This window comes from Strongylocentrotus purpuratus, unplaced genomic scaffold, assembly GCF_000002235.5.
Source record: "Strongylocentrotus purpuratus isolate Spur 01 unplaced genomic scaffold, Spur_5.0 spur5_scaffold_5, whole genome shotgun sequence".
In the NCBI taxonomy this organism is placed as follows: Eukaryota; Metazoa; Echinodermata; class Echinoidea; order Camarodonta; family Strongylocentrotidae; genus Strongylocentrotus; species Strongylocentrotus purpuratus.
Window position 1 is genome coordinate 24,108,345 of NW_022145611.1, and position 17,842 is coordinate 24,126,186.

General features: G+C 40.1%; 1 protein-coding gene across 1 annotated transcript; it reads right to left on the minus strand.

Annotated features, from left to right (window-relative positions):
• Window positions 1-653: 653 nt before the first annotated feature.
• LOC593423 (galactosylgalactosylxylosylprotein 3-beta-glucuronosyltransferase 2-like) lies at window positions 654-15,279 on the minus strand (the record flags this gene model as incomplete). Its single annotated transcript, XM_030999138.1, is given in 4 exon segments — window positions 654-1,020; window positions 7,164-7,460; window positions 7,996-8,535; window positions 15,166-15,279. Coding segments are annotated over 4 exon segments (1,050 nt in total), but the record flags the coding sequence as incomplete, so codon positions are not given.
• Between the last annotated feature and the right edge of the window lie 2,563 nt (window positions 15,280-17,842).

Consider the following 17,842-nt stretch of genomic DNA (forward strand, 5'->3'; position numbering starts at 1 on the left):
CTCTTTAATGAACGCGGGTTTGGCAAAGTAAGAATTAAATAGTTAAATTTTGAAAGAAAAAGCGTCCTGACGAGAGTTACTTTACCTTATGGGGTTATGTTCCTATTTGACCAAGCTGGGATTAGTCGTTTCACTTCATTCAAAGCTGGCATATAATTAGTCCAGAATCTGCACGGTCCTTTATAATTTCCCTACACACTTGATTCAAGCCGTCGAAGATGGCGTTATCAACAAACTCATAATTATGCTCACCGCAGCCAGCCGGCGTCCTAATTTAATGATCACGCCATCATCGGCTGGTAGCAAGTAAGTAGGGAGAGGTAGCGTTGGTGTGGTGGAGATCAAAATTAAATAGGCCAAATTCTGGACTAGCATATAATCAAAGATACCATGTTATCTCAATTTAAAGAAAAAATAATTCCTAAAGATGTGAAACAACCATCGTCAACCCACAACAATTTCGTTCTGGTTTTTATTCTGTAAGGGCTGTAATTTTTTGATCCAATCCAAACTATTTTAGTTTTACTTTAATTAATTTGTAATCATTGAAGAAAAAAGAATCAATCACAAAAAGGGAACTGTTCAGAGACTCGTTTGAACCATCTAAAAAAGGGTTGCATCGTCAGCACACTGTATAAATTTGTTGACATTACCTTCAATATCTATACCTTTAATATATTTATTTTGACGAAGTAAAATGGCCAAAATGTCTGCACACATATAACAAAAAAAACGTTTAGACCAATAACGATTGATGTAAAGTGAAGACTTGTTTTCATTATACCAAGTTTGAATCCATCGACTAATAGAAATCCCCAAATTGAATATTTATAATGTTTTAAACAAAAATCTATGGGAGACCGCATCGAATGCCTTTTCGAAGTCATGATAGCATCCCATGAATATTATATTACACCTCTATTATACTTCTATTGTTGGATCTGATGGTTTACCAAGTGCGATCAGTTTCTTCTCAAATACCCAATCAGGTTTCTCAGTCCTTGTGTGCCAGACTAGTACCTGGTTGAATGAAATAAAGAGTAAAAATAAAATTTCATAATTAAAATAAGAAAAATATTATCTTAATCTATTCATTTACAAGGTATATTCGATTACAAGAAAATATTCCTTAGTGCTTCCAAACTCCAAAGTAATTAAATTGTTATCACTATAAGTAATACGCTAAGGCTCCGCGGGGGGCGCGACGTCTCCGCCGGCCTTTGTATTCTATTGTTTTTTAATGAGATCGCCGACCGAAGTTGGTGCAGCTATCTCCTCCTGAACCCTCCCCTCGGGGTACCGGTAACCGGTGCCGTCGTCCGCGGGAGAGTCAACTCTGTCGAATTGGCTATACTCCGCCCGAGGTCCTCCTCCGTGTCGACGTCCAGGGCGAAAACAGACGCGATATGCATAATGCATGATATGCGTGACGACAGAGAAACCTCATGGATATTCAACATAACATCCGTAGACACACGACCGATGACTATCCACTCACATTAAGTTACGTATTAAATGCACGCTGAATGGGTATGACTTACCCCGTGTTAGGTATCTTCCTGTATGATATTCTCTATATAGACCGCGCCGTCGATCACACTCATTTCTTTGCAGTTCTCAAAGAGACACACAACAAATGACCAACCACTCACATTATGTTGCGTATTAAATGCTCTATGCAAAGGGCGGGATCACCGAGAGTAAAGCGTCTTGCTATAGGATGTGCTATAGGATGTGCTTTAGCGCTGCACAAGCCACAGAGATACACACGAAGCTTCCCGTCCACGTCCTAACTTAGAGACCTATTTCCATCATGATTGCCGCGATTTTTATATAGTTTTCGTGAATGGAGGTATGAAATCAAAGCTTATTTTGTGATTATTACGGCCATGTATACATTTTGATTATCATTTTCTAAAGGAAAGTTTTCACAAGAAAACCATTGGACTGACAGTTCAGTCGCAAACTGCCTTCAATCAACACGCAGTGCAGTGTGTGTGAGTTGAGATGAGCTTGCAGGAAGCTCCAACACCGGGACCGCGCCCCGCAGGCGTCCGACGCCTGCGGCGCCGGTGTTGAGCTTCCTGCAAGCTCATCTCAACTCATTTGACACTTTGAAATTGTTATCTGTTGGTTTGCATCATTATTGCCGCGATTTCAATATAGTTTCGTGAATAGATTTACGAAACCTGAGCTTAGAATTAGTAAAAATATTACTAATGTCTACGTTTTTAAACGACTGTCTGATTTTCTTGTGAAAATTTTACTTTGAAAAATGATTATCGAAATTCATGGTCAGAAATAATCACAATCTAGGTTCATTATGTTACAGTTCTTGCATCAAATCAATGCATGAAAACTTAGTTATTGAACTAGAAAAATGTTTTTTTTTTTTAAATAGGCAATTATGAAGTAGGAAGCCTGAAACCTTAGCCTACTAAATAAATCTCAACAAAGTGTAGGCCTATCCTTTTATGAATTAATGAAAAAGTAGCCCCAGAAAAAAGAGCCCCCGAAAGTTGAAAAAGTAGCCCCCCAAAATTTCCCAAAAATTTGAAATGGAGCCTCCAAAATGAAAAACTTAATTTTTTGCCTGCGCCCCCCTCTAGAATCCCTCGGATTTCCGCGGGTCCTGAGTTGAGTGTATATATAATATAGGGGTGGGGTCCACGGGTTTCAAGGGGCCATAAACCCCCAAGAGCTCGGGGGTTACATTCTTCAAAGTTGGGGGGGGGGGAGAGATCAGATCGCAGCGGGTTGAGTGTATATATAATATAGGCGTGGGGTCCACGGGTTTCAAGGGGCCATAAACCCCCGAAAGCTCGGGGGGTTTAGGCGTTTAATTAGGGTCAGATGAGCATATTTTTAATACTTTATTTGTGACACTTGCGAGTCACTAATTGGCGTGGGGTCAGTTGGATCGTTTTTTTATTTTTTTTATATAAGGCCAAATTAAAAAAAAAACATGTTTGGCGTCCTGTTTTTTCGAAAAATGGGAAGGAGGAGGCCCTTTTTTTTTCTTTCAAAATGGCCGCTCGGTACATTTTCCCTGACATTCGGGCTATTTTTCAAGATGGCGGCCGACAATTTTTTTTTTTCTTTTTTAAAATCAGAAATACATTTTAGCAGTGCTTTTCATGTTTTTTTTCTTCAAAAAAAAAAAAAAAAATAGGAGGCGGCCCCCAAAAAGTAAGCGGGCGGGGACGCAAAACATTTTTTTAATGGCCTGAATGGCAAATAAAGTTCTTGGTGGTTTTAATTTAGACAGTCTCTATATATCTATTTACACCCCCCGCCCCCCTCTAGAATCCCGCGGATTTCCGCGGGTCCAGCTAGTCCCCATATAATCTTACATCTCTCGTCTGGTAAGCAGGCGCGCCGGAAGCAGTTTTGGATTGAGGGGGGGGGGGGGCAAACATTCCAGGGGGCTCACCTTCCAGGGGCAGTGACGTAACGAGCAAAAACGTTTGGAAGGGGGGGGGGCAGAAGAAAAATCTGCATCACCATCACTCTTACACGTTACATGCAGGGCAGGCCCCGCGGAACGTTTTCAAAGTGGATTATTAAAAATCAGGTAGAGCGTAAAATGGCGTGGGGTCCAGGGCCTGGGCCCCGGTAGCGGGTCAAGGGGCTGAGCCCCCAGAAGTTTAGGGGTTTTAGGCATTAAAATTATGGTCAGATAAGCATATTTAGATACCTTATTTGTGACACTGGCAGGCCACTAATTGGCGGAGAGTCCAGGGAGCAGAGCCCCCGGAAGCTCTAGGGTTTTTAGACATTTAATTACGGTCGGATGAGCATCCAGGGCCCCGCCTTAGGGCCCTTGTTGGGGTCTGGGGGCGGAGCCCCCGTAAGCTCTGGGGTTTTAGGCATTTAATTACGGTCAGATGAGCATATTTTGATACCTCATTAGTGACATTGGCAGGTCACTTATTTTTTTCCTCTTTCTTTCTTTCTTTTTCTCTGTAACAAACTTGTCAACAATTGAGGGTGGCACGAGTCCCCGAGCCCGGCCGTTCTGCAGACCCTAACATAGATGCTTCTAAATAAGCATATTTTTCGCCCGACTGTAAATTTGTAAATTTCAAATTTTCCAACAAACGCATAAAAAGGTATGACTAACAAAAAAAAAGAGAAAATATACCGGAAAATCTTGTCATTTCAGCAACATTTGTAAATCACTGGTATCGAATAAAAAAATACCCCCCCCCCCATCAGTACGCCAGCGTTCAGGGGCTCATAAGCTTCTCACCCCTAACAAAAAAACAGACACGCTTTCCCATTCTCTCGCAATATGTCCACCATATGCGCGTATCGCTATTATAAAAACCTCCATTGATAAATATAGGTAGCATGCGCAATGTTTAGGAAATTTAATTCCTGTTAACTTTCTTTTTCTTTGAATGGAATCTCATACGTCATTTAATCAGGTTTTTATTATTGTCATGTTCTTTTGGGTTAAAAATACAAACCATCTTTACTCCTTAACTGCTTTTTTTTTTTTTTTTTGAGGGGGGGGGGCGTTTTTGGGGGGCAAAAATGCGTTGTTTTTTTTTTGGGGGGGGGGGGCAGCTGCCCCTGCCCCCTGCCCCCCCCCCCCCCCCCACTTCCGGCGCCTATGTATGCTGGTAAGGCACTGAAACCTTCGAAAAAACATTGTCACAGTACCCATTTATTCAGTTGGGTCTAGGCAGACAATGTCTTGCCAACAGACATTGGAGCAATGGGAGGGATGTGAACTCCATAATAGCCTGGCCAATTATCCACTAGAAATTAACACTTCTCACTTGATTTGGTTTGATTTGATTTGATTTTCTTCTGCATTCATGTAAGTACACAGTTTTTCGATAACAATAATAATATAAAGTACAATAACTATTTTTCTGACAATGAATCATAAATAAGCAAAAAAGAAATGATAAACTGTCATAAATGCTACATTTCCTCAAACGGTATTAAACATTATACAATTAATTGTGGAAGAAGGGCTGTCATTGTAAGCAGATTGCTTGATAGTACGACAGCCCCAGACAAAACTCATGAAATAGATTAACATATTTATTAAGCAGAACGGATAGGTAATTAAAAATTCAAATTTCGATGATGGTGATATTGGAAATGCAGATGAGGCTGATGATGATGATGAGGATGAGTTTCATAGGTCAGGACCATGGTGTCTTATGGATCTATGGGCAATAAGTAATTTCGGGTTGACTAGATGCAAAGTTGAGGAATTACGGGTAGGGTAAGAGTGAATGGCTTTACTTTCATAGTGTAAAAGTTTTGAAATGAAAGAGGGAGCATATTATTTAAATACTTAAACATGATCAGTAAACTTTGTATATTAGCGATTTATGTCGAATACTGTAAGGGCTGTTAATGTTGGTTTTTTTGCCCATACAAATATGCTTTTCTATAATTTTAATATTCTTAAAATATCTGACTTGCACTTATATAATATTGGAATATTTATGTATGAACTATCGAAAGATAATTTACCAGATGCTTTCGTCCCCTTTTTTCGACGCAATAATACTATACATTCTTACCCTACTAGACAGACAAATCATTTTCATCTCCCTCAAACTTGCACCGTTTTTGCTAACAAAACAATTATTTTTACTGGACCCAAATTCTGGAACAGCCTGAATAACGAACTAGTTGAAAGCCCCTCCATTAATTAATTTAAACGAAAGCTCAGGTGTTTCCTTTTGAGTAAGTATGTATAAAAGTAATGTTGATGTCGCGCTGGATCGTACAGGCGGTCGTACAGGTGGTTATACAGACTTTGTTCTTGTTATTTTACAATGCCATCCCGACACGGCACTAATATCCTTTGGCAAGATATTAACCTGCAATTGTTACTCTCCACCCAGGTGTTAAATGGGTACCCGGTAGGATGCGACCGTCATTGTTGGTCAAACAGTTTTTGAGCGTCATGTAATGCCTGGCTGGAATGCTCCCCAGGGAGTGGAGATTGTGCACACATTGTGTGCGGGCAAGCACTTAATCCAATGACCGGGGTAATAGTATATTTGTAAAGCGCTTAGAGACATTTGTATTAAGCTCTATATAAAAATTAAAAATATATTATTGATTTCGTCAATTTGCTTTCTCTTATTCTTCTTCTGCCTCTTCTTCTTCCACTTCTTTTTCGTCTTCCTCTTCTTCCTCTTTCTTCCATTCTTCACCTTCTCCTACTTATCATTATTATATTATTTTCTTTACTCTTTTTTTTTTTCGTTTCTTCTCAAATTCACTCTCCTTGTACGTCTCTAGAATCTCATACCATACTACTCCGTTTTCGCCTCCTATACTACCTTTTAAATCCAGACCTACTATATATTGTGTTACTCAGAACGGGAGCCTAGCTATTCACATACAAGCTATGCTTTTTATTTTTAGGCTCCCCACATTTTACATTGTTCTACCTAGCCTTTTATATATACATATTTCGAAATTTCGAACTCAGTTATTTTCAGTACATTATATTTGATGTGAATCCTTTAAGTTTGTTCTGTTTTTTTTTTCTTGTGTGAAATCTACTCTTATAATAATATACGCCTGTACAAAAAAAGAAAGGAATATAAACTTTTTTTTCTATGTAAAATGTGGAATAAATAAAACTTCAAACTTCAAACTTCAAGGGTTTTCAGTTTGTAAAATATTGGACTTGTGTGAGATAAATATAGTGAACAAGTAAATATACCAAGGGCTTTCTTTTGCAATAAATAAATGTATGATTTTGGGTTTTGCGCTGGTGGCCCCATACTAAATTGCAATATGTAATATACGGTAATATCAATGAATTATAACGCATAACAAGCGTATAACATGGGATTAATTTCTTCATTTTATATAATAAACCAACATTCCTAGAAATAGAAGTTGAATGGGTATTTACAGGATCATGTCACTTGAGCATCTAAACCTAATGTTCACTATTGTACCATCAACCTGAAATGTGGATCTTCTGATGGGTCCTCCAACTTTTTGCATATTTTAATTTCAGAGCCTGTTAAACAAATCAGTTGAAATTTGGTTGTTCAGCTTATTTCTTTGACTGGACAGACTGCCTCTATTATAAGTGTTGGTAGACATGGAGACCAGTCAGTCATTTTATGTCAGGATTTCTATGGACAATCATCACAGCAGATAGATACCTTTGAACACTTCTCTGCCAGAGGCTCCAAGTCTTCCTTCTTAAACCCTAGCTGAACAAGAAGGGTATCCTCCACATAACCCGGCCTTGAGTTGAGGTCAAACCTAACACGTGGCTGCTGCCTGAAGTGTTTCAGACTCACTGCAAAGCCAGCCATGTCAGTTGCAAAGGCTCGATCGGGTGCCCACATTGTGTGCCATGAGGACACCTTTCCTGCATCGTTTAAGATAGGGCCCTCAAAGCGAAGCCCACCAGCTAGTCCCACAGGCCATACACTCACCTTTTGAGTCGTTCTCATCTGCAATGAACATGAAAAACATGGGAGTGAGTTATGCGAATAAAACAGGGCTTTCATCCACCATACATGCAGTCTCAATATCAGTAGGTTTGAATATTTTTACCTGCTGGACCTTAACCTATTCACAGCAGGCAAAACAATTGTCTGCATGAAATTTATCCCTTTTTGCCTGTCATGTATCACGTTGTCATTAAAATGAGTTCCCATGAAGCAAAAAAAGCACACATAATCTATCTCTGTCGCTGTAGTGAATATCTTATTATAGCTTATTTTCTTTTTGTTCCATGCACACTTAAATATCAAAATCTGAACTCTCATTTCCTTCTGTAAATTATGAGATCATGCTCTTAGTACCTTCCTTTGCAATGACTGATGTTATTGAATTTCTTTGGATGCAAAGCTATACATTCTGCCCATATACACCCTAAGTATATCAAGAAATATATTACCCTTTCATTATAATAGGACTCAAGTAGGATCCGTTCTGTTACAGTACTAATTTTTTTAATTAGCTACCAGAAATACTCTTATCTACCTCTTCAAAAAGACGCAAGCTGTATGTGTTGTCATCATCTGCAAAGTAGACTACCCCTTCCTCATCTCGAGTAACATTCTCTAGAATCCAGTCAATACCAATATTCCTCTGAGGAACACCCCGATGTTTCTGTCTGTACTTGTCTTGTGTTCTGACATTCAGGTGAGTGTAGGGCAGGCCAGAGTTTGTCAAGAATCTTGACACAAGCTGGGTCTTCCTCTCGGAATCCTCCACCACAATCCAGTGGAAGTTGCTAACATGGAGAAAAGTCTGGGTCAACCTCACCAGCTCCGCCTTCTGGACCGGCCTGGTGTAGGTTGGTGTGATGGCATAGATAGTCGGAATCCGAGGGCTTTCAGGGCTATTTTTTGAGTCTCCTCCAACAGGCCTAGTTTTTGAGTCTCCTCCAACATGGTACGTTGTGCATCCGGATCCTACAATGACATTGACAAAAAAAAATTTAGTAGCCAGGTACATGATACCGTATACCAGATAAGACCACACCGGTTTAAGACTAGTGGTCGAAATGCATATTGACCACTAGGGGCTCATATTGCATTAGGAAAAGGTACCCTTAATGGAAATTAGAAAGAAATTCTAATAATTCCAGTTATAATAAAGTCAAAGTCATGTAAAAAAAAAAAATCCCCCTGATATTTTCCATAATTGTCACATGTTTTTTTTTTTCTTCCTCTGATAGTTTCAGGACACTCAGTCTGTATCGAGCACACACAAAATCTGACTTTTTTGTGTGTGTTTGCAATATAGGGACAGATTTTTTTTGGTCAAGTTATCTCGGAGATTCAAGCGCTCGCCCAACATGCTTTGGGACAAAGTAATGCACATAATGAATACAAAGCGGTACTTCGCCAAAATTGGCAACAGATTTCGGATTTAGATTTTCAATGTACTGTTTCCAAACCTCTGTGACTTGAATTGATTGTATTTCATAGCTATATTACACCAATAATTTTGTTCTTCAAATATGGTCAAACTATACATCAAGTTTTTCCGTTTTAAGCGTATCAAATTGGTACCCCCCCCCCAAAAAAAAAGGGGGGGGGGGCATGATTGGACATATTAATATTATAGCCACCACACTTAGCTTGACGCAAGAAGAACTGTTGGGCAGGCCTCATGTAGATGGACCTTCATATTAATTAATGGATTTAATGAATTCCGCTCAGTGAATGATAAAAACATTATTTGGAGGTTGAAATATCAATATTTCTGATCGAATAGGTATAAATCCGAGTAAGAGATGACATCAGTTCCATTCCATTTTATTTCCATGGTTGCCAAATGTTCGTTGCCAATATTTTACTCAAAATGACTGTCACATATTGAATTTTTGAGTATTTTGTACCAATTAATTATATATGACCTTGAAATTCTCTATTTTCAGAAAATAATATTTTTTTTTCCTTCGGGGAATGAGGAATGTGGCATTTAAAAAACAGCATTTGGCAAGGTGTCACTCTTGCTGTTTCGTAATAAATTTGATCAATGAAGAAAAGCCCCACCAATGGTCCATACTGAATATTGTACCAATACCAAAGTCTGGAGACCTGAGCCAAGGAGGAAACTATCGAGGAATCAGTCTAAGCTCCATCGTGGCCAAAACTTTCAATAGATTGATTTTGAACAGGATCAGACCTGTACTTGATAGTCACCTGAGAACCAACCAAAATGGATTCAGAGTTGGAAGGAACACAGTGGGACATATTTTGGCACTTCGCAGGCTTATAGAAGGAGTAAAAGAAAATCAGCTCCCGGCTATTATCACATTTATTGACTTTCGCAAAGCCTTCGATGTTGAAGATCCTTACTGCATATGGCATACCGGAACAACTGGTGAATGCTATTGGCAAGATGTACGAAGACACCAAAGCAAAAGTAATATCACCTGATGGAGAGACTGACCTCTTTGAAATCATGGCTGGTGTGCTTCAAGGTGACACGCTTGCACCTTACCTATTTGTAATAGTCCTCGATTATGCCTTGCGAGCAGCTATAGACGGCCATGAAGAAGAACTTGGATTCCAACTAGAAAGAAGGAGAAGTAGGAGAGTTGGTCCGGAAATCATAACAGACCTAGATTTCGCCGATGACATAGCCCTGCTATCTGAGGAATTAGAGCAAGCCCAAAAACTCCTGAGCAGGGTGGAGACATCGGTAGGCAAGGTCGGGCTCCGGATGAATTCAGGCAAAACCAAGTTCATGTCATTCAATCACAGGGGGATCATCACTATAAAAACAAACGATGAAACTCAGTTGGAGAATGTACCTGATTTCAAGTACCTGGGAGCACTGATGGTGAGCACAGAAAAAGATGTGAAAGCTCGTAAGTCAGCAGCATGGAGAGCGTGTAGCAAGCTTGGAAGAATCTGGAAATCTTCTCTTCCTAGGCAGTTCAAACAACGTTTGTTTGTTGCTACAGTTGAATCTGTGCTTCTATACGGCTGCGAAGCATGGGCAGTTACAACAAAGCTGGCAAAAGAATTAGATGGTTGCTACACCAGACTTCTTAGGACAGCATTTAACGTGCACTGGAGCCAGCATATAACCAATAAGGAGCTGTACGGGAATCTACCAAAAGTATCAGAAAAGATCAGGGAAAGAAGACTACGTTTTGCAGGCCACAGCTGTAGGAACATCAATGAACCAATATCTCAGCTTTTACTCTGGAAGCCTAAACACGGGAAGAAGAAACCTGGAAGACCTCATCTTACTTATACAGACCTACTCAAGAAGGATACGGGACTTGAACTGTCAGAGATAAAAGCAGCCATGCTGGACAGGAATGTGTGGATAGCCATCACAGCTCGGGCAGTTGACCCGACTTAAGCAAGTAAGTAAGCAATAAATTTGCATAGACATGTTACTTTTAGGGTCATCAAAAATGAGCCCCCTCATGCGGTTTCATAAGTTCTACCATAGACTTTACCATTACAGTTTACAGCTACAAATGCAATCGTGGCACAACGATATGCGTGCAATGACGCCGTGTTTCTACATGTCAAACGAAAGAGCTTCTCTCGGACCATCCAAAGCAATTTGTCAGAAGTATGTAGCTTCTGTGATGGTTGAGATAGGTATCTAGGGCGAAAGAAAGGCCTCAAAAATGGCCCGACTGAACGGTAAAAATGGCGCCTGGAGAACGAACTGAGATTTCAGTGACCTTGATGGGATGCTAGAGACTACGTCTAAGAAATTTGAAAAGAATTGGGATAGAGGAAGGGACCTATAGAAAGGGCTCATAAGCAGGCACGTAGCCAGAGATTGATGTTTTTTTTTCTGTTTTTTTTTTTTTGGGGGGGGGGCACATACATGTAATCGATCGAGGTAAAAAAAGGGGTCTAAGAAAGTTCAACCGATCTTGGAAATATTTTTTTGGGGGCGCACGTGCCCCCCTCCCCCGTGGCTACGTGCCTGCTCATAAGCGCAGCGAATGGAATTGTGGTAAATGTGAAGAACACATGATGACGCATGCTGTGGCAGAAATGGCCATCCAAACTAACATAATCATGCAGAGTATAAAATTTCGTCTTAGAATCCTGTTTCGGGCTGCCCTGCGTTTGGCCACTCAGAATACGCTTACAAAATTTCGAGGTAAAAAAGGACGGTAAGGGGGCGAAAAGCATCATTCAAAAGGGCATTCATTGCGGTCAGTCGGCTGTTACGTAATGCATAGTAAAATCATAATTTTGGGCGATAACTTTACGGGTACTTTAATTTCATTGACTAAGGTATAAAGATCGCCATTATAAAGCGAGTTGAAGTTATTTCGCAATTTTCTTAATAACTGCATATTTGGAGGGCAATTTTCGCAAAGTGGGTCAGCGTTAGGGTAAATATGTTTGCATTTGGCTGGAAAGGGCATATCTTCAAGTATCTAAATCCAAAAAAGGTGCGGGTTTGCAGGCGCGGATCCAGGATTTTCCAATAGGGGGGGGGGGGGGGCCGGAAATTCGAAATTCGCGCAGACCGTTATTTAAACTTACCAATACTGACAAGGTCATATTAGAAGCACTGTACTTTAATAGTGTACTGGTACCTACAAACGGGCACCATTATTTTGGAAAGGGGACATGCTCACGTCACATCTCTTGTCCGATATCAACATTCCCCGTTTTCAAGTTATGCTCGCGCGCAATTTTTTTGACATTTCCATCAGTGGGGGCTGAAGCCTCTTGCTCCAATATCTGTTTCCTGGTTTAATAATTTGGCGAGCGAGCGAAGCGAGTGAGCGGAATTTGAGCTTATGTATATATGTTGTGAAAGTGTTAATCGTCACCAAAATATACGAGATAAGATATAACAAATGCATATTGGTATTTTTTAAATTTTCGGGGAAAGAGAGGCTGCAACCCCATCCCGCATTAAACTGCAGGTGTTTTGAAATCAAATCAGACTCCCCCAAAAAGTATAAACCAAAACGCACGAATCCAGTTTCAAAAATCCAAAAAATGTCAGCTTCAGAGGGGGGCACATCACCCCTCAGACTCCCTCTAAAAGTATTAACCAAATCGCACGAATCCAGGTAAAAAAAATTCAGCTTCAGAGCTAGAGAGGAACCCCCCCCCCTCCCCACACACCATGGGTGTCGATCCTCACGTAATACTTATTCATCAGGGGGGGGGGGGGGGTGAATGAATAGATCATCCCCCCCTGATGAATAGGTATCAGTGACAGATCGACACCCATGCCACACACACACACACACACATACAGACACCCCCTGTGCGCGCAAGCGCAAAATTAACGCTGGCGCTAATGCGTAAGCAGGGGCGGCGGAGCTATTTCCAAAGTGGAAAGCACCAACAAAAAAGGGCACCTACAAAGCGAAATCTCAAAGCGAAAATATACATTTTTTTAGACATTGGTATATACCCTTTTATTGTGATTCCATTATCAGGGACGATTTCAATATTTGTTTTTCTTTATAAAAAGATATTGCTTAAGCATCACACTTTCGGCTGGGTGTGATTGTCTGAATATTTATTTGCGAGCGAGAACAAAATGTAAGATCTGTGAGGTCGCAGAGTGAAAAATTACATCTTATAAAGAGGAAAAAAACAAATCATGATGGGGTTATAAGCATCACGGAAGACTGAAAAAACTTTGTTTTAAAGTGACATATAATTGTATCATCTATAAATGCGAGGGAGCGAGCGAGCTTTAGGGGAAATTACTCTTAGTCGCTTTAAATTAGGTGCAAGACTAATGATGAGCAAGTTAGGGGGGCACGTGCCCCCCCCCCCCCGTGCCCCCCATGGCTACGTGCCTGATGATGAGAGGTTAAGGGGACACTTATCGAAAGGGATAAAGACACTTAAAAAAGGAGCATGTGTCAAGGTACAAAGAGTAATTATCAAAGATTCAAACGGGGCACTTCTTACACCTGAAAGGAGGCACTCACCAGAAATGAGATAGGGCACTTATGAGTATGGGAAATGGGCATTTGTCGACGGAAAAGGGGCATCCATCGGAAATTGATTTATCAGAGGTGAAAAGGGGCATTTATGAAAAGGGGATAGGTCCCTTATTAGAAAGGAAAAGGGGAACGATTCAAAATAAAAGGGCAGTTAGCAAAGGTGAAAATGGGCACCCATCATAGATGAAAAGAGTACTTATCAGGAGGGGAAGGGGTACTTTTCAAAGTAAAACGAGCATCTCTCAGATTTGAATAGGGGAAATTATCGGAGGTGAAGAGAGCACTGAAGTGAAAAGAATTAACTTCTCATATATGAAAATGGTCATTTACCAGAGATGAAAAGGGACACTTTTTATTTATGAAGGGCCTCATTTTTCTAAATAGCCCTTATCAGATAGGAAAGGGGGCACATGTGTTGATGAAATGTGCGCTTATCCGAGTTAAAAAGGGGAAGGGGCACTTCTTAACAAAGTAAAAGTGGCCCTTTGGGGGGTACTTGAAGAGTGGGGCGAACTTTGCCCCCTACCCCTGCCACCCGCCCCATCATCTGAAAATCCAAAATGATGTTGTAGGGGCCGGGCGCGGCTTTATCATGAGTGTTTTTATGTGAACCTCTTTTAAAAAAATATATTATGCTGGATTCCGACCCAGATTGCACACTCTAAAATGAAAGTATGATCATCCCCAATACGCTTGCAGTTCACGTATGCACCCCTTCCTCCTAATCCATCGTTACCGTCACTGCCATTTACGTATGGCCGGCCGGTGTCGTGGCGTTATGTGTCTTAGCGAATTCACGTCTGTACAGACGCATATCGCCAGGCGATACGCGTCTTAGAGACGCGTCTCGCCGCATTCCACCGGCGATATGCGTCTCCTAGATGGGCGATATGAGTCTGCGATTGGCGAAAAGTGTCCACTCTATTTGTTAACGTTTATTTTCAGAAAAACCTTAAAACAGAAAGTTTGGCGTATTATTTAGTTGTTTTTATGTTTGAAGTGTTATGATTTTATAATGGGGCGTTGCAAAAAATGTTGAGTTGCATTCGATTGCAAATAACTTATATTTTGCAACTATATCAAACGAAATATCTACATTAAAACAAAATGGCGATATATTTTCAATAATTAAGTTTAATGTCAGTATAACTTAAATGTCAATATATTTCTAATCATCCTCGGGACAATTATTCACTGCACAGCCATTAATTTAAATCGTGTAACATGTCTACATGCATGTATATTCGGAATACGAGTCTGAATTCTTAGACTGGGCGCGCGGAAATGTACGTACGTACGTACGTCCAGGCCGCGCATATTTTTTTTATTGTTCAGTCAAGTATACTGTGCGAATGACTGGAGACAGAGTCTATTTTTGGATTGCTGGAGCTGTACATACTCGGGCGTGTAGCTAGCAGCGGCTGTGATTAGCCACATTAATTGTAGGCAGGGGCGGCGATCCCAGGGGGACGGGGACACGTCCCCCGGAAATCCGAAAAAGTGCAAAAAATGAATATCAAATACTGACTACAGACTGCAACACACTTATAAGCTCTGGAGGGCCCAAGAGTACAGCGTTTAGACTAATAAAAATGCAAACAAATATTCTCGCTCGTTCGCTATAGCATCCCTTGCATAATATCCTTCAAAACATACAAGTAAATATTGTAGAAAATCTATATATTCCATTGGTATCACGTAAGCACAGTTTACACTGTATATTTACAAGATTAAGAGTTATAGAAATAGATCAGTGCTAGTGTGCTACAAAAATGAATATTCCGCTTGCTCTTTTCAGTAAGGAGTAATACAACATATTAAGTGTATATATTTGCCAGGCTGATAATTTAAAATCGGTAGAGCAGTAGTCTTGTCATCCGGTGACCCGGGTTCGAAACCAAGTCAAGGCGCTAGTGCCCTTTTGGAAGGCATTAATCCTCATTACCAGGCAACTTATATGTTGCTATGGTTTGTGGTATTGTAACAGGTGGTCAACTTTGGCAAAGTTACATGCCACTTTCTCAAGTTAGCACATTGATGACTGACAGATGATGTCACAAGGGGAATGAGATCTGGAGGTTTTTGGGGTGGAGCTTAGCAAGTTTGAAAAACAAATATTTCAACAAATATTTAAAAATCTATGAAACAAATTCAGAAGTTTACATATCAAAATAAGAGATGTATGCAGGACTGCACACCAACAGGAATACACTTGTATTTCGATGTCATGGGCCATTTAAATCATTGGTCTGGAAACAATTATTTGCCCATTGTTGCATATTGTATTACATTTTCACTAACGATGAATTTACATTGTAATGCAATTTTCACGTTTCCCAGGTCTATTTAGGAGAATAGAAGATTGATATTGTTAAGTTGTTCGATAACATCACTCAATTCGATTTGATTGGAGATATATCTCAGTAAAGGCTATTATACTCTCAAACAAATCTACACTATTAAACTTCAAGCTCACTCACACATGATATATTGCGACACTTTCAAGGCTACTTATTATTTCAAGTTTATGTATATACAAACGGCAACAGCTCCAATATTAAATGAAGTTCTTCTCACTTAAATCGTCGGTCTGGAAACAATTATTTGCCCATTGTTGTATATTGTATAACATTTTCACTAACGATGAATTTACATTGTAATGCAATTTTCAAGTTTCTTAGATTTATTTAGGAGAATAGAAGATTGATATTGTTTAAGTTGTTCGATAACATCACTAAATTTGATTTGATTGGAGATATATCTCAGTAAAGGCTATATAGTCTCAAACAAATCTACACCATTAAACTTCAGTTTATGTATATACAAACGGCAACAGCTTCAATATTAAATGAAGTTCTTCTCACTTAAATCATCGGTCTGGAAACAATAATATTTGCCCATTGTTGTATATACTTGTCACTTGTTATATTTGTTATATGATACTAAAGCAAATCGTTACGCTTATCGATAGGATAATGTGAATAACGTGTCGAATAATAACATCATTGCGTGCTATTATTAACCGGACTAGACATGTAAACAAAAATTTAAACATGCATACACTTTTGCCAGCAAGCAAGTTTTTCAACAAAGAATACAAAATGTGAACAATGTTTTACATTTTAGTCAGGACAGATTAGAAGATGCTTTAAAGCATGCCCTATAGTTGAACTGTAACAGTTGTCTTCTAAAGTCTTCCATATATAAATTTAAAGGAGGTCAATAATCATTAAGAAGGTTGACACATCAATTATATTGTGTATACATGTAACAATTTGAAAATATTTTTTCTTGGGGGGGGGGGGGGGGAGGGTGAGGGCGTGGGCAATTCAGAAAGGGACCGATATGTGAAAAATTGGGTAGTACTACTAGCCCATGGACTGTGGCCTAAAATGGAGGTTTACTAATATCCTTCAAAATGTACGAGTAAATATTGTAGAAATATGTATTCTGTTGGTATCACGTAAACACAGTTTACATTGTATGTGTACAAGATTAAGAGTTATAGAATAAGATCTGTGGTACAAAAATGAATATTCAGCTTGCTCTTTTAAAAAGTCCCTTCCTGCCTACTTACTAACATTTACCTAATATATATTTACAACCCTTCGGAATGCACACTAGATACCGGCAAAGTAAAATTGAAGTGTGAAAAAAGTATATTGCTTGTAATTTTTATACTATAGTTTTGCTAAAGAATGTAATTTTGTAATACAACAAACCTGTGAGGGGGTAGCATAGAGCTATATAATAAGACTTATCATATGGCTCTATGGGGGTAGTCACTTCCGTCACCTCCTCCCCGTTCACTGGCGTACTGATGGGGGGGGGGACCAGTACCCCCCCCCCCCCAATAAAATCAAACATGGTTTATTTCTAATTTGATACCAACAATTTACAAATGTTGCTAAAATGGCATTATATTCCCCTGGAATCCCGGGGCTCTACCCCCTGGACCCTTCCGAGGGCCCTAAGGCGGCCCCTAGATGCTCATCCGTCTGATCATAATTTGATGCCTTAAAACCCTGAGATTCTGGGGGCGCCGCCCCCTAGGCCTCACTCCAAATTAGTGACCTGCCAGTATCACAAATAAACCTTATCAAAATGCTCATCTGACCGTAATTAAATGCCTAAAGAACTCCTGAGCTTCATGGGGCTCCGCCCTTGACTCCCGCCGGGGCTTTGCCCCTGGACCCCACGCCAATTTAAGATTTTTGCTTCGCTCGCTTTGCTCTACCTGATCGTAAACACTTGAGCCCCCCCCCCTACACCCACACACACACACCCCAACGTTTCTGCTCATTACGCCACTGGCCCCTCTTGCTCACTATGTTCCCTCGTCCCTCGCATTTCGTCCGTCCCCCCCTGGTCATGAAAAGAAATCGCCGCCCCTGATTAAGATTGTAGAAG